General features: G+C 36.1%; 1 protein-coding gene across 1 annotated transcript in view; it reads right to left on the minus strand.

Annotated features, from left to right (window-relative positions):
• Positions 1-783: 783 nt before the first annotated feature.
• Positions 784-26,405, minus strand: part of LOC129229718 (sushi, von Willebrand factor type A, EGF and pentraxin domain-containing protein 1-like) — a 63,004-nt gene continuing 37,382 nt past the window's right edge. The window contains exons 10-19 of the mRNA XM_054864082.1: positions 24,948-25,127; positions 22,374-22,553; positions 21,484-21,581; positions 18,959-19,100; positions 15,815-16,204; positions 10,529-10,687; positions 9,132-9,269; positions 7,148-7,354; positions 4,162-4,371; positions 784-1,013 (exon numbers count right to left, since the gene is read on the minus strand). Of these exons, the coding sequence (XP_054720057.1) occupies positions 814-1,013; positions 4,162-4,371; positions 7,148-7,354; positions 9,132-9,269; positions 10,529-10,687; positions 15,815-16,204; positions 18,959-19,100; positions 21,484-21,581; positions 22,374-22,553; positions 24,948-25,127 (1,904 nt within the window). The 3' untranslated portion in view covers positions 784-813. The remainder of the gene's footprint in view (positions 1,014-4,161; positions 4,372-7,147; positions 7,355-9,131; positions 9,270-10,528; positions 10,688-15,814; positions 16,205-18,958; positions 19,101-21,483; positions 21,582-22,373; positions 22,554-24,947; positions 25,128-26,405) is intronic.

Here is a 26,405-nt window from a genome sequence, read left to right on the forward strand (position 1 = left end):
AGTTGCCGGGTCGAGTTCAGCCTTGTCACAATAAAGCCTTTCCCTGCATGTTGAACATTACCAAAACATATTATCAAATGATCATGCCATGGCACGAGTTTCATTGTTGAAAGACGCGGGTTATTCGATCATCGGCTATTATTTATATGAGGATCAGTAGACTTTACATCATGAACGTGCGTAGGGCTTATATAGACTTATGACTGCATAAAATTGCTGAGAAAAAGGGAAAATAAAAAGAAAATGAGTTTTCACTACGTTTCTGATGAGGAACCAAGAGACTTAAAACCATGAAAATACTACTATAAAAGAGTATTTCGTACCAAATGAATCGTTCATCATTCCTTTACAATGTTTCTAAGCTAAACTCTTATTTTTTCAATTGGAAGAAGAGTTTGTCGCATAAAAGCGAATGTTAATAGAAGCCGCAGAGCCGAATTTTCGTCTGCTACAGTACCCACAATGCCATTTAATACCCGCAGTGAAGTCAGTCAAGTAAATAGGGTCTATTGAACTCCGAGTTGTGACAAATAGTGAGTGAAAGGACATCCATATTTCCAACAATACACGAACGCCATTACGGTGCGTTCCGGCACGAATTCACCCCTGCTTGACATGTATACGTATCACCATCCTAAGGTTGGTAACAGGGCAAAAACCAAAGATTGAGTGGGTTGACCCCCACCTTATTCTCTGTGCTCCAAATCTCTTCACAAAAAATACTTATTTGATGTACAAAATATGGTTTAAAGCACTATCAGAAATGAGGGGGAAGCATTACATTTGTACATTTATTATATACATGTAAAATTATTACGAGATTTTACATTCCGGTATGTTAATATTTGACCAACCTTTTTCTAAACACATCATTAGTTCAATATTGGGTGTAAGCACATGTCCTGCTGGACAGTCGAAAGTCACTAAATCTCCGACCTCGTAGTTTTCTTGCGTAGGATCTATGATGATCTTTGAATCTTGTGGTATATCCAAAAGAGCACAGCCAGAAATACCTACAGAAACCAAAAATCTGATTTATATGTATCCGCACTAACAATTTCGAGTTACCCTTCGGCTGAAAGTAACTCGCTGTTTAGAGAGAAAAAGTTATTCTAGAACTGGAATCAAAGCAAAAACAATTTCGCATATTGGAGGATTTTTCTTCTTGCCACAAGTGTTGGGATAAGTTTACCCTACCCGTAAATCAAACGCCGAACTCCTCAACCCATTGCTTGTAAAACATTTAACCGATCAAATTTCAAGTTGATAGTGCGTTGAAAACTTTACAATTTGACTATCATGTTCTGGGTGACGGAGTGCGAGATGTGGTTGTCGATGGTCGAAGTGGATGTAAACTAAGCTTTACTCGTGGAAAACATCCAACGAGTTACTCTACGCTAAACCTGTGCCAACTACGAGTGGGTTTCAAAAGTAAGGTAACAAGAGTTCTGACAAATATGAGCATTCTCTGTATGAATAAAAACCAAAATGAAGATAAAGATGATCAGTGCTTTCAAACGATACCGGTGAATGGAGCTGGATGTCCACTAACAGGACGAAATATCAGTTTGAAAATGGTTGCGTTGACGGAAACATGGCCTAGTAATGAAACAAGAAATGTGGTAAGATTTTTTTGCTTTTTTGGGTGTTAGACCACCCAGCTTACGGTCACCTCGCACTAAGTCTTCCAACTATTTGGACAGCAAAAAAAAAAAAAAAACTTGGAAGATCAGCAGGTTAGAACAGATGCTGCGGTTCAGCAAGCCATATTGATGGCATTTCAATTCTTGACGATTATTTCTTCCATGCCGGACCTCCCAGCGTTTCTTTAAAGCTTCGAAAAGATGAAAATAACTTTGTGCGAGGTCGGGACTGTAAGGAGGGTGGTTTAATACCTCCCAACATAAAAACCTTATCACACTTCCTGTTTCATTGGCGGAACCTGTTTCTGTCAACACAGCCATCTTCTAACTGACATTTTGCCAACTTCATCCACCGGTACTAATTGAATGCCGTATCTTCAATGTGGTTTTTAGTCATACAGAGAATCTGAAAACCCATCACAGCTCTTGTTACCTTACTTTTTGAAACCCCTGCGTAGATTAAGCAAACCGGTGATCCAATTGCTTACTTCAGAAACTCTGCTTTAAACACGGAGAGAAGCAGTCAAAACAGTAAGCAAAGCAGCTCATTTCGTTTTCTTTACCTCTTGATAAGAAATATAAAATCACATTGCAGCATCAAACTTCGCCGTTATTTAAAACTCAGTTGATTTTCAAATCACTGAATGCACCAGTTTATCAAATGAAACTGGCTCGGACAAAATTATGCTTGACTGTTTCAAATAAGCTGTTTTTTTACTGAAGATGCGTGTACATTCAGAACTAGAATGAGGGATTTTTATTTATCTTGAGAAACTCAGGTGGTTTCTTATGGTTATTGTTCAGCATTTAAAACCTGGTAACCCTTAAACAAGCACAACCTCTCAACTTAAAAAAAATTAGGAAATTTTTTAACCGAACCGATCTAAGGAGCTTCTTGGCTGCCTAGATAACCAGTCGAAGCTCAATATTTAGTAAGAAAATTTTATTGATTTATAAACATTTGAGAAAAGGCAATAGGAATTAATAGACAAAGAGATCACGGCTAAAAGTGGAAAAAATTTCTCAAGACTTAAAAATTTCAAATAAGAATGGAGTGTGTTTAAAAATAAATTTTTAAGTAAATAAAAGGATTGTGTGTGTGTGTGTGAATACGGAACTTCATACTTATTTTCTCAGCGGTAGATTTATCATGTTGCACTTGCGAGGACCCCGAACGACATAGGGACCCGGAAGAGGATCTAAAAGACATATGAAAATTATTTTGAGTTCTTCAGTTCATCTCTAAGGGGTCCACGCTAATCTCGTTACAACGGGTCCCCAAACCTGTAAATAAGTCACTAATTTTCTAGAAAAAGTTTTCCAAAATAGAAGATACAAATAGACACCGAACTGCGTTGATTGCTTAAGAAGTAAAATTTTAACAAACTATCTCACCTTTTTTTTAAGATTAAGTTTATCCTTAGCTAATAAGTAGTAGTTCTGTAATAAGGGTCTGTATAATAAGTAATGAGACTCATTTTTTCCTAATGCGACTGTACCTCACAAGTGCGCACAAACTGGTTAGGTCAGTGGTGAGGATTACCGGTGGGACTCACTCCTGTCCGCAGTCGCTTGGGAGTCTTTGTTCTGGCTGCATCGTCGTTATAGCGTACCTCTTGCTAACGTCGATTCCAGTTCCAAAATGCAGAGAATATTTGAGCAGCGTTACGAAATTGAGTGTTGTGTGGAACTTGGTAAATCGGCCTAAGAGACTTGAGAGATGTGTTAGCAAGTGTTCGGAGATAAGTGCCTGTCAAAAGCGTATGTGTTTCCGTGGCACAAGTGTTTCAAAGACGGCTGGGAGAGCGTCGAGGATGAATCTCAAACTGGGTGTCTGTCAACCAGCAGAACATATGCAAATGTAGAACGTGTGCCCTTTTTGCTGAATTCGGACCGCCTGTGTGAGAATGATTGCAGATGAAGTTGGACTTGATAAAATGACAGTTCACAACATCATCTCTGAAAATTTGAGAAATGCTGGAAACACCTGCTTCATCCTTCAAGACTTCGTGGTCAATAATGGTATCTCTATGCTTCCCCAGGCGGCCTACAGCCACTATTTAGCTCCAGCAGACTTCTTTCTATTCCCGAAGATAAAAACATCACCAAAAGGGCATCACCATGAAACTCTGGATGCCGTGAAAGCTCTAGTACAAGATTTTTAAAAGACATTCTGGAAGCAGACAACAAAGCGGCCTACGAAGCTTCGAAGACTCGCTGGGAAAAGTGTATGCTAAGGCCAAGGGGTCTTATTTTGAAGAATTTTAGATGTGAGTATTAATATCAGCAATAAAGTCTTAGCACACAGCTCAGCCTCATTACTTTTTATACAGACCCTGTATGATCATATAAAACAAATTGGTTATTGTATCAGCTGATTCCAATAACCATCAGGTACCTGAACAGCAGATTAAAGCTTTTCTATTGTTCGAAGAAAACTTCAATTGGCAGTTCATAGTGAATGCGACTGTAAAACGTTTAACTAAAATTAAGTGATTGAGTCAAGAGAAGCACTTACATTCTACATCGTCAAAGTCCCAAGTTCCATTCTTCAAGCAAGTGGCTTCAGGTCTTCCAGAGAGTAACAAGTTGTCTTCACACGTGATCAGCGTCGAGTAGCCGGCAGGTAGAGTGTCATTGACGGCTGTGTGATTGGCTCCTTGAGGAAGTGCTCGCTGCAAGTCATCCAAAGAGCAGTGCTGCATTGCAATATTTTGCTGGGCCATGACTAGCAAAGATTCATACATATTTTTCAATGTAAAAACTTGAAACTCTTTGTAAACATGAGTAAAGCAGATACAGTTTGACCACAGATTAAAAGGAATTGGCAAACGTTCAGTTAAGACGAGTGTATCTGAATGAGGGGGAAGTGAAATTTTAATGCACGTGTTTCACTCATTTGAGTGTGACTCAGCTTAAATTAGAGGCCAACATACATCTACGAAAACTGGCATCCCTGAAAACTAATAGATGCGTCTATTTCGCCTGTAAACCTTTCCATCTAATCGGTGGTCAAACTGTAGTTGTTAAGAGATCAAATACAGACTTGTTTGCGATATTTTACTAAGCTGTGACTCAGCGCGAATTCTATCTTTTTTTCAGGCAACTGATAGGATAATTTTTCGAATTTTTACTCTTAAACCTTAGGTCTAATTAAGTCCAAGGCATGGAATATTTGCAGTGAATGTGATTTTTTTGCTAAAATGGCTATTAAGGGAGATTTGACTGGCATCATTCTGGACGGTTTCCCCAACTAGGGTCGAAAATCTCCACTTACTTTCAATATGAGGCAGTGAGAAGCAAAGGGATGTAAGTGGACATTTTCAAGTTTTGAGTAAAACGACTATAAAGATAACGTCGTAGATAGGCTTTCATTGAATTTTTTTTTCTAAATCATGCTATACAGCAGCACCTACCAGGACCACTAGTACCATCTCTTGCTCCAGGACAGAGGAGAGGGTCACCTACCATTTGTACTGGTTATCTCCAAATTTTTAATTTTGCCACTTACATCCCTTTGTTTCTCACTGCCTGAATTGATGATGTAACAATTCGCAAACTGTAAACAACATTGTATGTTAGTTTTGAAGATAAATGTTTTTAATATAAAAAGAAATGGGCTTTCCGTGTAATCAGTCCCTAGATAGCCAATTGAAGCACTACCTGTCAGTGCATTATTCTGATCAAACTAAGCACAACTGAAACTTGCTTTTCTCATTTGTTAGCAAACTTATTACGCGATACTCAATTAATCTCTACTTTCTTCAATTATTAGCTAGTCTTTTATTTTATTGTATTTGAAGTACCTTTCATTTTAGAATATGAAAAGTAGTAAAATAAGGACATGGAAAAAACAAATATCGTAGAAAACGTACCAAATAAAAGACTTTCAGATCTTTCAGCCAAAAATTATATTAAAAAGATGCACACAAAGAGGTCTCAAGATTTTTCGAAAAAGATCATGAAAAAAACAAAAGTGAAAATTAGGTTTGTCTTCAGTTAATGAATATGAACCATAATAATTTTACATCTCAAGTGATGCAGGTGATTATTTCAAAGACTTCCAAACAACTGTTGTATCATTGAAATTAGAGTTTTTTCGTAAAACTTAAAATCATCTAAAATTCCTTACATTGTATTGGTTGCTCCATAAAATAAAACGGACAGGAGTTGTCTTCAAATGATTTTAGAAGATGTGTTGCACGTAGCTTGAGTTTTAACTGTTTTGGAGAGATATTGCAACAGTGTCCAAAGCATATCTCATTAAGCTCCCCCATTAAATGATCAGTAAAGTAGAAGCACAAAAAGAATTGCTTTAAAAATCAAATTTGACCGTGACATTTCTAATAATCATAATCTTTACTGATTTAAATTTAATTCTTTTAGCAATTTATGGTATTTCCTGGAATGGTAGATGTAATTATCGCCGGCCTTGTAAAAAGCGTTTGATTATAAACATGTAATTATTTCAGCAGCATTTTTCTAACTTTTAATCTCTGCGACTCAAACTTCCCTCAATCGGGGAGATTCGGTCCAGTTTGGACGCCCCTAGAAAAATTACTAGCAAAACAATAATATCTTATAGAAAAGCAATAAAGTAAAAAGTTTCTAGACGTCGTAAAGAAACAAAAAAAGTCAATTTGGAAGTTTTCTAACGGTCAGTAAAAAAAATAGAATTATGTATTAGTAAAAAGCGGGTAAAGCCTCCCTAGTTTGTACGACGTTATAGTTCCTACAACACTGCATTGTTAGTTTCAGCCAACGAAAATCATGCCCGATTTAAATTCTATTTTAAAACTGTCAGTCCTAAATCAAACAAGAACATGGTTATAGACCATATGTCCATTCAACCAATAGAAGGCCTCCATTTTGGTCACGTGACCTGGAGCTGATCTACACTGTCAACGTTTTCGCTAACTTGCTGTTGAAGATTAGGTTTTTGATTCTTAATTCATTCAAAAACAAACATATCTATTAGAACCAATGAAATGAGCACGCGTCCTAGTTCAAGAATTTAATTACAGGTTTATTGGTCCTTCAATATATTTGAAAGCTTTCCGTTAAGAATATTCTTGAGACAAAGACAATTCATATCAATACATTTTTCCGTAAAAGGTTATTTAGAAACGCGTTTTTCGGGAATTCCGTAAAATTGTTTAGAATGGACACGTGCGGTTTTGATTAGTACCTCCTTAAATATCTTCTTCATTGAACTGATTCATTCATACAAAAAAATCTAGAAATAAGTTACTCTTTTTAAATTTGTTAGAACACGAAATTTTAACTTGTGTCGACTGCTTGAGTTTAGTTAGCATCAGCACTTTTAAAAACCAACCTTTATTAATTTCTAGGCCTTTACCCTTGTTGATTTTTATTTAATCACTCTTCAAATACTTTCACAGATTTTAACATAAATAACGACAAAACGTTTTATAGCAATGAATTCGTTATGAAACGATTTGTCGACTTAATTTTAAAAGATTGAAAAATACTACAACTCTTACTTTCGCAAGTGGGCAATGCTTGTGACCACGTTCCATTGGGTTGACAGAGGGCGTAGCTTGCGCCCTTCCTGATGGCTCCTGTGATGCAATGGAACGCCGCCCTGCTGCTTACCGATAGTCCCAAAGAGTACGTTATTCTTAAAAGCTCGTCTTCTTCCAGTTTGGCACAGTTTATTTCTGATGAATTCAGCGTATTACCTACAAGATCTAAAACAAAATGCAGAAATAAAACTCTTAAACGTTTGGATTACGAACAATATTTGCTGATGAACTTCAAATGCAAATTAGAAAAATTTCCTGGTTTATGCTCTCGAATCTCTCAGCGTAATATCACAAAAATATCGTATTAAAAATTGCGTTTCTAGCTCTAAAATTGCGGGAAAATCCGACAGAGATCCCCCGAACTGCTCTTTTCTTAACATAATTGGAGATAATTCTGCGTTTTTAAGGTTTCAATTTTGAGAAACAGGCAGGGGGAGGGGGTCGCCGTCTGACCCCTTACTGTTACGAATGACAGAACGCATTTCTAAGATTACAAGTTAGGAAAATTTTCTAGGATGCACCCTCAGAACTCTACTCCCTCTAACATCATCAGAGATCGTCTAAAACTGCATTCTTAGAACTACAATTTCGAAAAATAGACAGGGGAGCGGCAACGATCCTCTCCTTCCCTTACATTACCAAAGATGCTATAAAATGCGTTTTTAAGTCTACAAACTCGAAAATTTTCCGGGGGAGAAGTCCCCGAACCCAATCCTTCCTTTTTTCAGAGTAAATATTGCACTTTCAGTGAGTTTCACATAGCCAATATTTAGAACTATTAACGGCTTCTTCTTAAACCAAAAGCTGAAACTGTTATCTTTCTCTATATTTAGGATACGCTCGCTTGAAATAATTAAGGGGCCGCCAGTTCCTTTTACCTCCTACTTTTTTGATTTCGCGACGAATCTCTCTCTCTCTCTCTCTCTCTCTCTCTCTATATATATATATATATATATATATATATATATATATATATATATATATATATATATATATATATATATATATATATAAACTATATAGTCTCCTCAGAGCAACAGTTAGACATCTAATTACAGGAACAGCACTAAGATATCCTGACGCTCCTTTCAGGCGACGATTATACACACGTTTGTTAAGAAAAGAGAAAATTATTGGGAAGGGTGATGAACTTGCATTGCCTAGTGAAAATTCTTTAAAAATTGCTCTGGCGCCCCCTGTGCCAAATAATTACCCTTCCCTAATACTCGAAAAAGAGGCAAACCTTATCAAGCTAGGGGCGAATACAGGAGGTCATTAACCCTCCAAAACCGTGGACAGTATTTTACCAGCTAGTAATATAGCCCTATGCCCCCCGCTCCCAAAAAAGTAGCTTTACGGGCAACCCTCCTAGCACCCCCTTTTTTTGGTGAACCAGCTATATAAAGAGAGAAGACGCCATATAGTTCGCCTTGCACGCGGACGCTCAGATGCCTAGCGGCGGGCCTGATTGGACATGAGCAAACTCTGAGGAACAAGACGTTAGCTATTTCTATTTCTATTTAAGAGTCACAACTGACTACAACTGTATTTATGTCGAGGTCTGCATACTAGTGCCTTGCCTCCATTATTTTATATACCGATAGATGGCAGCACCATCACCGGATCGAACAGTTAATGAGAATTTAGAACTAGTCCAAGAGCTAATAGCTACCTGGTACTAGCACCCCCAGAGGTATCGTTTCACTTGGAGGACATTGAGACCACGAGCATATTTAACGTCGCCCAGTTCCCTTTAATGACGACGGTGGGTCTTCGACCAGCGGGGATCGAACCCGAGCCCCTCCGGCCCCGAGTCCAATGCCCTACCGATCAGGCTACCACGGCCCAAAGACGTTAGCTGCTGTTGATTCCAATCTGCTTTAGACAACAAGTTACTGTTGCCATCTGCGTTAGGCAACAAAAATACTTGAAAGCAACACACCTGTCACGATAAGAGTAACGTTGTTTGGCTGAAATCGCTTGATTCTGCAGGAATACGTGCCCTCGTGTTCGGCACTTGCATTCAGGACGTCCAAGTTTGTTGAAGGGACAGATAATCCGTTCACCAAAACCTCTTGATCTAGAAATAACAAGGAACTTATTAAATTTGTTGGTACATGCTTTCTGTATGTTGCTTTTCACAAAGGCGGATTCAGAAAATTTTCAAGGTGAGGGCGATTTTGTTTTAGTACTTATTTTTTACTATGTATCTGATTTACTCATACGTGAGGCGGGGGGATGCCACATCATATTTTTTGGGACAATTAAAATATAGTGATTTAGTCAAAGAGGGGAAAGCAGGAGGTCCCTTTCCTTTCCATTGCCGTTCTCTAAAATTTGGTTTTTAGAACTTGAATTTCGTTATAATTCAAGGGGAATGTTTCAACCCCCCCCCCCTTTCCCTTACATCATTGAAGGTTGTCTAAAGTTGCGTTTTTGGAACTTTAGTTTCGAACAATTTCCAGAGGAAAGATCCTGAATCCCATTCCCTTCCCCAACACTACCTGAGATGTTCTACAACCGACCTACTATTGCTAATTGAATTTTGCAAAACGTCAGTGGAAATAACTCTAAAGCTCTCCCCCTCCTAATATCATCAAATATAGTCTAAAACTGCTGTTTTGAAACTTCAATTCCGAGAAGTTTCCGGGAGGGAGTTTAAAACCCCATTACGTTCCTGAACGTCCTAAAAATGGCCCATTGGACTTCAATTCTGACGGTGCAGAGTCCCTCAAGGGAGGGGCGATTGCCCCTCCCCTTTGTTTCACGCTTGGCTGTTCCAAACCTAGAGGGAAAGCAGCACTGTTGACACTCAAATTGGTGATAAAGCTTGAATCAAAGCCATCACAGAAATCTAAAATTACAATTTTTCATTAAACTTTTCAGCTTAATGGGTTTAGCGTTGCTTATCTCAGTTAGCTTAAAGTGTACAACAGATTTATCGCTATTGGAAACTAAGGATTTCTAGTTGACACATTGTACAACTGCATGGAAACGCTTGACATAAGCGATTTTTTTTTTATCGGTTTTCAACCAAAATAGAAAGTACAATAAGTTGCCAAAAGCGCCAATCTATTCTTACCATTCAATGTATGTCTATACTCCGTTCTGCGAAAAGATAAGAGGAAAGTAAACAAATAGGTTGCCAAAAGGTTTGCCAATTTTGAGGGATTTTCTCTGCACTAAAAAAGTAAACCAACAGTCACCCTCAGTTTGGCGCAGTTTCGTTACTGCCCACGTCAAACACGGGGTTGACGCCACGGAGTATTTCTTTATTTACATCTAGTCTATCTTTTCCGTGAACGGAGTACAAAACAATCTAGATGTATGCATACTCACTGAAAACGCTTACTCTGACGCCTTTGGGACCAGACCAAACGGGATATTCTGCAACACCATGAGGTAAGCAATGAAACCTCACGCTATCCCCTTTCTGAATTTGTAAGTAGCCCTCAGGGGTGACTCGCACATTTCTGGCAAATGCAATCTCAGTGTCTCCTGAAAGGAAAGTGAAATTTAAATTTACCGTTGAAAATGTCGATTCTAAAAGCAAAACTTAAACTAAAATAATTTAGTTTAATTTTTTAACTAAATTAATTAACTAAAGGTTTTTTAATGAGCAAGTACTTAAAACGCTTTATTTTTGTCTTGTGCGATCTAAACTCGAGTACTGCAGTCTTATTTGAAATCCCTATTACAATAATAAGTCTAACTCTTGAACAGGTTCAATCCAAATTTCTTTATTACTTATCTTACGGAACTAATAATCAAAATTTAACTTATTCTTACTCTCATTTATGTAATATTTATAATTGTTCCCACTCTTAAATCACGCCGTGAGCTTTTGTGTCTTCTTTTTTTCTACAAGGTTCTACATAATTTAATTGACTGCTCAGATATCGTCAGTTCGATACAACTTGCTGTCCCAAATAGGACTTTTAGGAGTCATTCTTCTTTTAAAAATATTTTTACCAGACGGAATTATGTTGATAATTTTTGTCTTTTTAAATTTTACGAACTTTTTAACATTTATTGTCATGATTTAGATATTTTTAACTTGTCATTTTACAATTTTAAATCTTTATGTTTTAATATTTTAAATGTATAGTTTGTTTTAATTGCTTTTTCTATATGTTGCCACTGTAATTGGATTATTTCTGTAGTGTGCAATGCTTTTAATAAATAAATAAATAAATAATCAATTTCTTTCTGACCAATTTAAGTTTTTGCATTCAAGGGTTGCCGCCATGCTATATTACTCCGTGTATAGTCGCACTTGATTCACTATAGGCCGTGACAATCACTGAAATTCATGGCAACAAAGAGGGCGTTATAGGCAATCCCTGTTTTCCTTTCTTACAATCAAAATGACCATTGACTGTTGGATACACTACACAGGATTGGGATCAGCGCATGAAGTTTCGTATTTTTCGAGAATTTCAAGAGCAAATCATCTAAGGCTACTAGCTGTATCGGTTTAGCACAGAAAAGTCATAAATCGTCTAGGCCCGTAAGAATCAAGTGCGGTCATGCTCCGTGTTTAAAGAAGTTATATTTTGCATAAATTTCAGTCTGTTTTTTTAATGGTTTTACTAATGCTATGTATCATACAAAAAGAGCAGTAATAAATAGTTATATTCTGAAAGTTATACCATAAGACATAAAGCAATAATCAAAAAATAAGTGATCCATGAATACGAAAGGTGCGCAACGATGAAAAAAAAGATAATCTTTAAAAATTGTAAAATGCAAAATAAACAAGTTATTTCTTTTAAAGGAAAAGAATTGCACATGAAAAAGAAATTTCCCTCATTGCCGCATTGAAATGTTTAAAGCTAATCCTCACATATGTATAATAGCCTGATCGAGTAACGCTCTTGACGTTTTCACCAATGAAACTCACGCCACAGCATGAGTGACTGCATTGTTTCATTGTGGAAGCACCAAAAATTCAGTAAGTGATTTATAATTTGATAATATTTTTTTGGAATGCAGGGAAATTCTTTATTTTGACAAGGTTGAACTGGATCCGGTAACTTAACTGTTTTACTGGTAAGCAAGGGCGCCCATATGGGGAGGGGGGCAAGAGGGGGCTCAAGCCCCCCTTTGAAATTAGAACTTCCTTGCTTTTAGTACTCTTTTTTCTTTGCGAAAATGTAAAAACATTTCTTCTCCAGCAGTTAATGAATAAGTTATTAAAAATATCGAATTTTAATAACTGTAATCTGTACTGAAATCGGTTTCTATGAAAAAATATCCTGCTAAACCATGGGGAAAATATCTGAGCTCCCCCTTTCTATTTTGCATATGGGCGCCCTTGCTGGTAAAACTGTAATTTAAGGAGAATGAAGAAACGTAAGCGAAGGGGTCATCAATTGAAGCTCCACTGGAATTCAGGGTTCATTCAATGGAGTTAAGGTCAAAATTTCAACCAGCAATATATCACGAAACAGGCAATGGCTTCGTTCAAGGGTCATTTCACGGTAATTCTGACATTTATGTAGAGTCCGTAACATAACCTTATTTTTTTGCCATAACTTTTTAATTTTCTGTTTGATTAGCATATTATTTTATTTTGAGCTTTTCCTACTAACACACCAACTAAAATTAAAACAATTTGGAAATCAAACAGTAAATTAAAAAGTTATGGCAAAAAAAAAGGTCACGTTACGGACTCTACATAAATGTCAAAAATACCGTGAAATGACCCTCAAAGGCTGAAGCAATTTTCACTCATCATACCTTGACGGGTGATTTTCTAGTCAATAAAATAATAATGTATAAAAATCCAATAGGAATGAAATCGCCAAACAAAAACTAGTATGGTATGATCGTCATAAACCTTTCTTTTATATCTTTATTATGAATTCTTTGCTCTTACGCATAACCACTACTTATAAGTTTTGCTTTACGTAAACGTAGAACCAAGAGCAAAAATCAAAAGATATTTAAAAAGCCTTGTTTAAGTTAATTACTAACATTTTATTTGTTAACAAATAGAAGATGAAGACAGGTAAAAAGTTAAAATCAGTGAAATTTCTTCAGTTTTTCGTCTGTCAACAACTAAATCGATGAAAAGCTTTCTTGAAGCAAGCGCAAGGAAAACATTTTATTGTAATTTATCTTTTATATTGCTAATTAAATTAAGCTGGTTATAACTCGCACAAACGATGATAAAATCAGCTCCCTTAGAAGAGATTGCCGCTTAAGTTGAAGCAGCGCCTGTTTTCGTGTAGGTTCGCTTCTATTCCAAATATTATCTAAACCAAAACATTACTACTTCTTATAATAGAGCAGGCGCAATGAACAAGAAAGGACGTTCGATTTTTCTACGTTACTTGGAGTTATTGGCACTTAAATCGAATCAACTCATGTACCCTTTGAGGCCGATCCCCCCTGTGGACAATTTTTTGTCTGAATCCTTGTTTCACTTCTGAAGATGTAACAGTCACCAAGTAACGAGTAAAAAAAATTGATTGCTGCATTCCCATTTAAGGCTATTGCCCCCCCCCCCCAAAAAAAAACAGGATCTGTACCTTCAGGGGTCTATCTACGAGCTTACGAAATATTTTTCTGTCTGAATCTGCTCGTTACTTTCTGAGAAATAGTGGTTACGCATAACGAAGAAACAGTCCGACTGCAACCCTGACTATGAATTGACACTAAATCTAATGGTCATGGAGGTATATATGTATAAAAATTTCGTTCAATTTCATGCATTGTTTTTGTTTTTGAGCGGCCACAAAAAATAGGTCACGCACACAGACAGACATTTCCCAAAAATGGTTGAAATGGGTTCAGCACATTTCAAAACATGCAATGATGATGCAACTTCACCTCTGTTTACCTCTATTTTGGGTGGGGTTATTGCCGGCGGTTTGAGTGGGAATAATTTTGTAAAACTACTACGAAAGCAACCCAACTCAACTCCGCGCCAATTGCCCTTCTTATTTCCCGCAACATATAAACATTGTCAAAATCATAGCTAAACTTATTGTAGCTTGACCACGAAAAGAAGGCGGATGACCTTAAAGCAAAAACATTATTTGTATCAGTTGTAATAGGTTGTTTGTTATTATTTTGGAATAGGTAGGATTACCGAGACCATGCCTCTTACTATTCGGTGCTTTCTGGCAGATTCTGCCTTTTACAAATGATGTTTAGCTTCAAGGTCATCCGCCTTCTTTTCGTGGTCAAACTTTAGAGCCAATATATGCAGAATGTTCCCGTTGAATCTGCAAGACCTTCATTTTCACATCCGATGCATACTTACAATAGCAAAATGTTCAAAATCAGATGCAGAGTTAAGATATTGAAAGTTTGAGGGGAAAAAAAAGAGTCAAAAAATACGAAATTTAATTTTTTATACGGGCCTGAGCTCCCCTAACTTATGTTTAGGAAAATAATCTCCATTGAAAAATAATACCAACACAAAAAACTCATTGACATTTGTGAGACCAAAACCAAGCTGGTATTCGAGTTCAAAGTTTTAAGGGACCATGCAGAAGATAAGATGGAACCTTATCGCCCTTTCAGAAGAATCACAGTTTGTCCGAAGTTACAAAGTAAATTTTTTTCATTGCTATTCAAAAATAAATGCAAATGTTGCGCCATGACACCGTAGAACACACTACAAAAGCTCGTACGAAGTGAAAAACACACTCAATGAACACATGTAATTTTAAACATTAATTTGCCGCTGTTTTTCCCACCAAAAAGTGCAACTGTCGGCAAGTGCAAAGTGGTGTATGTCACAAAACGCTGCTTTTCATATATCTGTTAAGATTGGTCATATTATTGTCAAACTTTTTGTGTTGGAATTATTTTTTAACGGAGATTATTTTCCTAAACATAAGTTAGGGGACCTAGGGCAGGTGTAAAAAGTTAAAATTAATATTTTTTGATTTTTTTTTTCTCTTTGGACTTCTAATATTTGAATTTAGCATCTGATTTTGAACATTTTTGCAATTGGAAGTATACATCTAGGCAGTGGCGCACACAAGGGAGGGGTCCAGGGGGTCCGGACCCCTTCCATAAGTCTTGATATTTTTCCCGATTGATTACGATTTTATGTATTTTGTACGTAGAATAGTTTCAAACAAAGGAAACACTATTTTCAGTTCCAATGATAAGTGAAAAAATAAAATCCTCATTTTAAAAGATTAAAAAAATATTGTGAACTTTTCCTGTAATGAATGGTTTCTAAGAAGCAGAATGGGGGTTATAAATGAATACAATGTAATAACATATTTTTAGTTTTGTAATTACAGATTAAAATTACATTCTATGAACTTGAATCCATTTTTTAGTTATAAAAAAAGTAAAAGCGTAAATTATTTTGCTTTCTGGTTATTTATTTAAGCACATTTCATTAAATAATGTTAATTATTTATTCAGTAGTTTATTTTTTACTGTTTTTCCTTCTCGGGAATCGATTAAATGAAGTCAATATGCTTGACAGCGAATTGGGGTATGATATGAGAATGAGGCTTTCGATCTCGGACCCTCCCCTTGCAAAATTCTTGTGTGCGCCACTGCATCTAGGACTAATGGTTGCGAAAATAGAGGTCTTGCAGGTCAAACGGGAACACCCTGTATACTGATCATACACAAATAATTTTTTACCCGACTTTGGATCTTGACAAAACGGCAGGGACGTCGCCTCCCACTTTCCACAATCTTCACAAATTATCTTCGTAGGACCGACAAGCCGGGAGTATCCAACATTTAGACAGTGGAAGTACACCGTACTGCCTTTTCTCACCAGACTCCCAAACTTCAGTAGCTGGTCTTCGGCATGGGCTACCACATCCTTGTCCTCAAGCGGATACTCACAAAAGCAGCTGGGAGCTGTGACTAAATCCTTGTTTTCGGAATCTGTGTCCTGGAAGACGGATGTTGGCTTTGAAGTTGTGCTGGTTGTCATGATACTTCGTAAAACCGAGGAGGTGGACAGTTTTCTGCCGCTGATAGATGGAAAAGTCTGCGTCGTAGGTTCTTCATATTTTGAGCCAACTGAATGAATAAAATGCAGTTATTGAAAAAAAAAAAAAAAAAAACGACTTTTTTGACTGATTGATAAAACAGCGTGAATTTCGCTGTTTGTATTTGATGGATATTGATTAAATATTACCGTGATTTGTTTTGTATTCAAGATATTCATTTCAGATTCTTTTTAGCCTATCAGCACGCATTTTAAAAAAAGTATGAAATAGGACAATGAAAAGCAAAAATCTTGCTGAAATGAAAAAAAAAAAAAGGAAATTAATTTTAAAAAAATCAGGACAGCAAGTTTTGACAGTTGACTTCAGATAAAGGAGAGGCGCTTTGACTAGTTTGTAATCTTTCCTAATAATTTTGAGGAAATAATCTGATTAGACCGAGTTTCACATACGGGAGTTATTGTCGAAAAATCCGTGAAGCGGAATGTTTACGACTATCAGTAACATCGACTGAATTTTTGAATTTCAAAAAAATCCAAAGAGATCTAAATTTTAATTTTTGAGCCATAAAATTGTTCTTCTCTTTTCGTTGACGGGAAATTTTACCCAATTTCATTTTCAATCTTACTCATTCATAACTTATTATCTAAGGAATAAAATTAAAAAAAAAATGTTGTTTGCAAACCTTATAAATTTGGTCGTTTATTCCGGACAGTATCAGACCACTACAGCCACACAGTACCATCAAAAAAAGAAACCTTCGTTCACTGAAAAGATACACCAGATATAGTGGTGCGACATCGATGGCAAAACATCGATGTTTCAAAACATCGATGGTATTGATACATCGACCAAAAAACATCGATGTTTCCAAACATCGATGTTTCAAAACATCGATCTTTTTATCAATGTATAACATACATTTTGAATATACTACATTAATTTAAGCAATACAAAAAAATACGTATCCAATGAATATATTGAAAATAATTTACTAAGAATAATTTCGCAACATCTTGGTATTATAGTAGGGCAAAAATTGTTAATAAGACAAGCACCGATTAATACAACTAGTTATAGTAATAAGGAAATACTTTCAAACTGAATGAAACTAAAAGTAAATTTACATGAAAAAGAATCTAAGAAAAATGTATCATAGCACTTACCATCAGTTTAATGATGAGAAAAAGTTGTGCTAATTATTTTAAAAATACAAAATTAATTCTAACAATTATTTTTAAGAGCAAGAAATATGTGTTTTAATGTTAGTTATTAATTAAACACAAATTGTAAGTAATAGAGGAACGACTTGTTGGGGGAAGTCGATAAGTAACCCTGAATATAGGTGTTGACAGTTGGAGAAAAAGAAGTTTGTTTACTTTGTTCCCCAAAAGCGCATTTCTCTTTTCGCAGACTATCCCACCAGTCAGAGAAACATCTCTTTCCAATGGAACAGAAATTGCCATCACTATCAAACACTTGAAAGTAACTTCTACCAACTCTCTCTTACCAATTATAATTTTCACCCTAGTAACGTATAGGATATCCCTTTAGTTTAAGAACTGGGGCCTTGAAATAGACTGCAAGTTCTGGCACCAGACTACCAGTGTTAGGTTCTTCCAATAGCTTTGACCTTTTCCTCACTCTCTAGTTAATCCTTTACTATCTTGTAGTGATCTTGCCAAAAATCATCCTCTACACAGAAAAATTGATCTTATAAAATGGGAGCCAAAAAAAAAAAAAAAAAGATTTTTTTTTTTAATTTGGCAACTCTATAAGTAAACTTAATTACCTAGCGAGAGAACTGGAGTAAATTTTGTGATAATTTTCAATTAAAATGCAAAAACATCAACATCGAAAAAACATCGAAACCAAAACATCGATGGTCCAAAAACATCGAAAGAAAAACATCGATGTTTCCGAAACATCGACATAGATGTCGCTAGAAGTAAACAAATAGGTTGCTAGAAGGTTTGCTACTATAGCCACTTTTTGGGGATTTTTTCTGGAATAAAAAAAAGTAAACCAATAGTATTCGTATTCATATATGCTTGATGCGAGTTCGTTCTTGGCCAAGGAAAACACGTGATTGACTTCGTCAAATGGTGCATTTCTTTGTTTGCATCTTGTCTATCTTTCTTGTGAAAGCAATACAGACACCGCACTGTTCGTGGATAAGATATATTGCTGGGTTAAAATTTCTGAATACAGAAAGGACCGATGATAACACAGGGGAGAGGGCGACCGGCTGGCAAATGATACCGATATTTTTAGCCGCATTCTTTTACTTACTCGCCACGTGGCAGATGGTGGCAGCTAATCTTGATCTTGATTGAACCCTCTCTCTCCTTCCTGGAACAATCATATCTGTTTATGGAAAGCCACGATACTTTAATTTTTGATACTTAATAGATACAAACAGATGTCATGTGAATCCTGTATTTACCACAGAGCTACTAGTGTTATCGTTGGATACTTTCATTTCCTGAAATTTCAACACATGAACAGTATAGAGTAAGATCCCATGAGTTCCAGACCCACGTCATAAAGCCATCCAAGACTCCTCTTAATTATTAACGAACCTTTTTTACCTGCTCTGATGTCCTTAAGCAAAAAAGTTTCGGCCTTTCATTCATACTATGACGTAGGTCATGGGCTCTTGGACTTGAACGACATGCAAACTGTGTGGTTTTACTGGTCTGACGCTCTCATGGACAGACAACCAAATTTATATTATTTGCAATAAAGATTTTTTTTCTTTTGAAGAGTTTATTTTTAATATCTGTTAGAGAAAAAGAGTTAATTTAGCAAATAAAAAAGCTCATACTTGTAAGACATACAGGTTGCGGATGCCATTTTCCTTTAAGGCATTGCAACGGGATGTTATTTGCCCTTTGATGGCCACGAAATCCATATCCTTTGTCGCAAGTCAGAAACACTGGTTTTCGTTGAGGACTGCCGATCATCATCTAAAATTAACGGAAACTATGACCGATATCTAAGTTAAGCAAGTAGCTAAGAATCACAGATTAAAACTATCATGAAATATTAACGTTTAATGGAGATATTTTTTTTTCTCTTTAAACTCCAGGAAATATATGCTATTCGATTTTTTTTTAATGGCATATTGCAATCTTGTACTTGGATCCATTGGGTCCTAATGGATCCAAGTTACTTTGTAATTCGAGTAGTCAAATGTTTTGAAAATACTTTATTGACAATTATAACTTGTCGCAAGTTTGAAATCCAATATCAAAGAAAGTAAAAAATTGTTTTCTAAATGAATTAAAGAACATGCAGGACAGTACAACATCTACGAGGAATTGCAATGGAACTTGGTACCAGTTATTGTCACCAACTCTTTTGTTGGTGACATCGTCTACTTCGAACATCATTTCGATTGAACTTGGTTCCTTTTGCACATTTATGTTTTGTTGGGATATTTTATTTTGCTTACATCAGCAAAGTCAAAAATAGCGCATTTATTACAACTGTTGATTTTTTATCACAGAAAGTAAAAAAGTCACCCTGAAAAATCCTGAACATTTATATTTAAAAATGTTTGACACATGCTAGGTGAAACGTAAGCCAGAAACATCTTGGACACATTTGTTCTAACGGATCCTAAGACATACTAGGTGATACGACATTCAAAACCATCTTAGACATTTGTGTTCCAAAGAAGCGTGAAGCTTGCGGCAGGTCAGGTGAAACATCAGCCACAAACAACCCGGACATTTAAGTTGTAAAGAATCTTAAGACATGTCAAGCGAAAAGTCTGCCTGGAATATTCTGGACATTTATGTTCTAAACAAGTGTGAAGCAGGCCAGGTAAAACGTCAGCCAAAAACATCCTGGACATTACGTTCTAAAGGAGGGCGAGACAAGCCAAGCGAAATGTCAGCCATTTGTGTTCTAAAGATGCCTGAGACTTGACAGGTGAACGTTTGTCGAGAAGCATCCACGGACTACAAGCGCAGAAAGCAGTTACAGTAAATTCCCGATTATCTGCGAAAGGATTATCCGCAGTGTGGATTATCTGTAAGTGCAAAAAACAAAAACAAATGACGGATTTTTTCAAAACAACGTAAATTTTAAAGTTTTTTGCTTCTGTTTTACATGCCCCTTCGACTAGTGAGGTAGAGTTTGGCGAATCAATTAGCTTACCTGGGCGTCATCGTTCACTTTCTTTACTGCTTTTACATATGCTTTGGTGCATAAAATACAATTAATTTTTAATGCGCGTACTGCATATATTTTCATTCTTTGTAAGTTGTATCACATTTTATGTACCGTACACTAATTGTTAAGCAAACACATGACTCTACTTTTGTTACCACATAGACTTGACCGTCATTTAACGGGGTCAAAAGGAGGCAATTGACCGCTCCTCCTGTCTTTGGGAAATCAATATATTTCCATATATTAGGTAGTGAGAAGCAAAGGGATGCAAGTGGCAACAAGCAAAAAACAGCAGACACGTGTTTCGGCGTTACAGGGAACGCCTTTTTCAATGCAAAAAATAATGAGCTTATGGATGAAAAGACATCCGACAAAAGCAAGCTCTACTTTACTCTACGACAAAGCTCTACTTTTGTTACCGCATAGACATGACCGTCATTTAACGGGGTCAAAAAGGAGCAATTGGCCACTCCTCCTGGCTTTGAGAAATCAATGTATTTTCATACATGAGGCAGTGATGCAAAGGGATGTAAGTGGCAAAATTAAAAATTTGGAGATAACCAGTACGCATGGTAGGTGAACCTCTCCTCTGTCTTGGGGCAAGAGATTGTACTAGTAGCCCTGGTAGGTGCTGCTGTATAGCACGATTTAGAAAAAAAATTCAACGGAAGCCTACCTAGGACGTTATCTTTAAACGCGTTTTGCTCAAAACTTGAAAATGTCCACTTACATCCCTTTGCTTCTTCTCACTGTCTCATATGTGGGCGCAGTTTTTGCTCTTTTTCGATATAATCTGCATGAATTGTATACCCTTTGACCCCCCCCCCCTGGAAAAACGTTAAACGACGGATCTGCTCACAGGTATTATACGACATATAAGTGTTTCGTCATACTCTTTCAAAAGGAAGCTCTAATACGAAAAGAAGTATGGAATGACACTTCAAAATAAAAGTTTTTATATTTTTTTCATCAGTGTCTACAGTCATTGTTACATTTTTCGTTCCGTGAAATCAAATTTTAAAATCTATCAAGGTAAAAATCTGTAAAAGAAAAATAGTTGATAAAAGTTCACCTCGCACATAAAGAACAAAATAAAAGCTTCAGCACTCATTTTTCGTAATTCTAATAACTGGATCAGTTTCAGATTTATGGAGAAGACATAAAACTTACTTTTTTGAAAACCACCTTACTGGACCATCCGAGGAAACCCCTGACAACTTCTTGTTCGGTTAAGGCGCCATTACTTACTGTCTCAGCAAAACAAGGACCTAATTTTAAAAGAAAAAGATCTCAACTAAATGGTAGAAATATTCAAATATTTATTTCAGCTTGAGCGCTCTACGTCAAATGCCGTTTTGCTGAGTGTTATGCTTTGCGCAGTAGTTTTTTCTACTCAGAATACAGTATTTGAAGCCGCGCAAATACCAATGCAATATTTTGTAGAAATAGTTTCTTTTTTGCGTACAACTGTTTTAAATTATAGCATAAAAGTTAACATACCGTATAAAAGGTTTTAAAACCGAAATATTGCGGTTATTTATTTTTAATGGAGTTTACTTTATTAACAGTATGAAAAAAAGTGAAAAAAAAATAGAAGTTTAGAGAGAAAAAAAGAGATTGATACTTAAAGATATAAAAATATACAGAAAAATCGGTGCTAAAATACGTATAGATGTCTTGAACTATTAAATCATTTAATTCATGAATGATTGACTGCTGTCAATAACTCTGACATCTACCAAAACCCTGTCAAAGCTATTACAACGATATGAAAATTTATACATTGATTTTTCTTGTCTCCTGAATAGGTTTGCACAAGAATTTTCTTTTTTTACCAAGTAAGTCAAAATGTACTAAGATAACTTGGAGTCCCTGCTAATTCCAAAATATTTATTTCTCTATTCATCATCAGATACATGCTGTCATTAACCTTGGTATCATTCTGGAATTAGTTTATATGTCCTTTCAACGCAACAATATGATCTATTAATTTACTGGTCGAACTATCCTACCCGAGTAAAGTCATCAACGACTCAGTAAGCTCATGTGGGCATACTTACTTTCTTTGCATGGAGAAGATTGAGCCTCTTTCCATTCCCCGTTTATGCAGATAGGTGCATTGCTCTTTATTCTGTACCCATCCAAGCACCAAACCACTATGCGTTCTCTCGATCGAGTGACTGTAACTGTCGACGTGTCAACACCTGTTTTCTCTCTGAGATTTTCTATGTAACAGCTACCTAAAATTTAAGAACAATTGTGCATAAAATTTATGAATGGAAACTGTCCCATGCATGATGAGATATCGTTAACCTGAGCGTCGGATATCCAAACACCTATCAACGCTCATATTTGCCAGCTAAGTTGATCTATAGTCCGACGCTCGAATCTTGGATCGAAGCTTTCTTCAAACAATTAGGGGGCTTCGATCTGCAGTTCGGGTGTTTGACTGAAGTCCAACTCGGCTGGTGTATAGAGCCGTAAAGTAGAGTAAGTACAAAGAACAGGCATACAACGTGCTACCTGTTAGGAGTATAAAGTAAATTCATCATTTCCCCATTCCGTTTTGATGGTGATTATTAACGTCTGCTATTCCACAGTCAAAAGTATTTTGAAACAATTGAACTTATTTCTATCTCTTAACTTTTAGACGAGGATTCTAAACTCTAAGATGTATTATTCTTATTCTTTTATATATTTTTTTTATTTTATTTTTTTTTAAACTGAAGCTCATGAGATCTGTTGATTGCGGTCAATACGAAGTGCTTTCTTGCCGGTTACAAATTTAATTAACATCAGGGAATTTTAATCCCCTTGCTGTACGTTTCTTTCGTGCGTTTATTAGTTTAACGTGTAAAATAAAACGTAATGTAAAAATAACCCACGTAAACTTTTAAAAACATACTGCCGTGTGCAGGTAAAGGGCAGTAATTGCAAATGTTTTTATTTTCCTTTTTTTTTTTCATTTTTGTCATCTATTTTGTGCGTTATCTTTATTGTGCAAGTTCGCTTATTTGGTTTCCACTGAAAAAAGAAGCAAAAAAAAAAAAAAAAAAAAACGTCTAATTTCAACATTTTCCTATTGTTATTCGCCACGCATTTCTTCAAAAACCTCGAAACATTTCTGCAGGTACTACCGTTTACCTGCACACGGTAGCATACATCACGATAGAAAAATACTCGGGGCAGAAAAGTTTATCGCTAAAGATCCATAAATGCCTGAGATTTCGGCAATGAAGCTCAAAGTAAGAAAATAGTTCTTCTGTTCGTAACATCTCTTTGAAGGGCATGGATTTGCATCCTCATGAAATTCAAGAAGTCATCAATGACATTTTAAGAAGCCCCCTTCATAAAATGTAGTATCAGATCAGTAGAGACCGGATTATGATATTTTAGAATTTAAACAATTTCAGTCATTTGAGGGGCCCTAAGGCTACGGCTTAGTTGGCCGATTTGGTAATCGGGCCCTGATGATAGTGCAAGGCAATTGTTAGTTCAAGGGTATTGACAGTTTTTCAATTCAAGGAAGCAATCAACGATTCTTGCACAAAATTTTTCTCAACTGTGATTTGCAATTATTTCTCCTACATACCTGTAAGTACTAAGAAGCTTGAAACTCAGGATTTGGCGTTGGCTGAATCTATTCAGTTATAATGAGCGAAATCCGACGAATGAATTCTGGATTTCTAAGAAAAGTTTGAAGATATGCCGAACAGTAGAACAGGCTTTGTGTCTTTGTATGAAGTTGAGAGTTTTTTTAATGAGACGGAACTGTTTAGTCAGAAACTATAAATGCTAACATAGCACGGAAATTCAAGTACTGCTTGCTCTAAGTATTGAGTTACCCATAGGGGGTGTTGGATTTGGATGTTGATTTATATGTGAAGAGAAAGGAAAATCAGTCACCAGAAGAATGTAATTTATATCTATAATCCTCATATATATAATGGACGATGATGGAGTAACCCGCGATTTTCACAACAATGAAACTCGCGTCACGGCATGATAATTTAATAATATGTTTTGGTAATGTTTAATATGCCGGGAAAGGCTTTATTGTGACAAGGCTTAACTCGATCCGGTCACTTAACTGTTTTACTGGTAAGACTCTCAGGAGGAATGAAGAAACGAAAACAATGAACGCTATCTATTGGAGTTTAGGGTTCATCCATTGGAGCTAGGGTTACAATTTCAACTATGAAAATATCACCAAACTGGCATTGGCTTCGCTCAAATGTAAGAGAAATTTTCACATCTTGGGCGATTTTCTAGTTATACAATGTAATCACATGTTTTTTTTTTCTTTCTTTCACATTCGACATTGAAAGTAGCCTGGCTTTGATAACTACAACTCCAATGGATGAAGTACTGAATAATTCCATTATTTAAAATAATGGTGAGGAAACAGCTAGTTTGTTTCGCCAATAGCGCACTACGATGGTTCTTATTGTGCCAATGTAAGAATTTCTCCTTCTATGACTCTTACAAGGTCAAGCTTTCTGTCATAAGGGCCACACTATGTAATGTTTTAAATAAATCTGTATTATTCATAACAGTTTCTGAATGTGTAGAAAAATATCAAATCACATCCGGTGGTCATCGTTTCAAAAACAAGATGATAAACGTGCACTTACTATCCAAGCAGCTTGGAGGACTTCCTGTCCAATTCCCGTACAGGCATTGCACGGTCGACGGCACTTTCTCGAAATAGAATTCGTCGCACTCGTACACCGGTCGACTGCTGTGTAAGTAAGAAGGCTTCGGGTTCGAGACCGAACCGTGAGGAGTCAAAGGGGGCTGCTGTAAGCAGGGCGCTGAATAAAAGAACAGAAAAAAGTACGCACTTAATATGTGATTTTCCAGTAACTAAATTGTTCTAAACATAGTACCGTTTTAACTTTTATACGAATGAAATGCAAACTGCGAACTACCTTGTTCAACGTATAAAATTAATGCATAAATATTTTAAAGTAAATACATAATTTTTACTTCTACCTAGCTTTTTTTAAATTCTTTGTCAAAAAGATAAATGAAAGGCTTAATTTCATTCTTTCATCTACATCTAAGTCTTTTACGTTTTATCAGTGGCTATTTATTGAGATTCAGCCTATTTTAAATGGTGATATTCCAGGACAGATAATGTTAAAAATAGACTTATTTATCTTCTATTTGTTTTACCCGTAATTTTAACAAGAAGTTCCGTCTAGAACTAGACGAGCCTACTTTCCCGTATACCCATACTACTTTCTAGTACCTGATCAATATTCTCAAAAATAGCTAAAATCGCAAATTTTTTCAAACATATTTTTTTTAATATTTTAAGCTGATTTCTAGGAATAAAATATTCCTTACTTTTCTTCAAAAAAACGAATAAATAAAATAGCAGCACCTTTTAAACAAAGCAGCTAATACACTTCTTTCCATTAAAAAAATTTTTTAACAGCTTTCAAAACGAAAAAATAATAATAAGTTCATTAAAATAAATACATCATATAAAAAAAAATCGTTTCTTTTTCCCCTGTTGCCGAAAATAATTTTTTAAACGAATTAATGAACTTACCAAAATAAAAAAAAACAATAAACTGTCAACTTAAAGAAATAATTTTCATTGTCAAAAAAAAAAAAATCGTCTGCGCATATTTTTCGAGTTTATTCACCGAAAACTAAATACCTAAATTAAAACTTTAGCGTGAAAATAAAAACAAATCATATCAACAATAATTATTTCACAGTTAAAACCACAGCAGCGGAGTCGGAGTCGGAGTCAATCTCATTTTGGGATAAAAGAGTCGGAGTCGAATATCCAAGAATCGGAGTCAGTCATTTGTCCTCCGTGTATAAATGTTTGCCAAAGCTACGAAGTCAGAGTCGAAGTCGGGGAGTCGGAGTCCGATTAATTGTCGGGAACAGGAGTCAGCGTCGGTGTCAGGTCCCCCTAAATTCTCGGAGTCGGAGTCGGGAGTAGGTCGTCAAGAGCTATTTCCAACAAAGTTTGTTTGAAGAAAATCCGCCTTCAAGTACGGAATCTACATTGACTTTCAGTTTCCCCGTAGGCGCTAATGTTAAGGGATTTGAACTGTTCATAATTGAAC

This window comes from Uloborus diversus, chromosome 9, assembly GCF_026930045.1.
Source record: "Uloborus diversus isolate 005 chromosome 9, Udiv.v.3.1, whole genome shotgun sequence".
NCBI classification, from domain to species: domain Eukaryota; kingdom Metazoa; phylum Arthropoda; class Arachnida; order Araneae; family Uloboridae; genus Uloborus; species Uloborus diversus.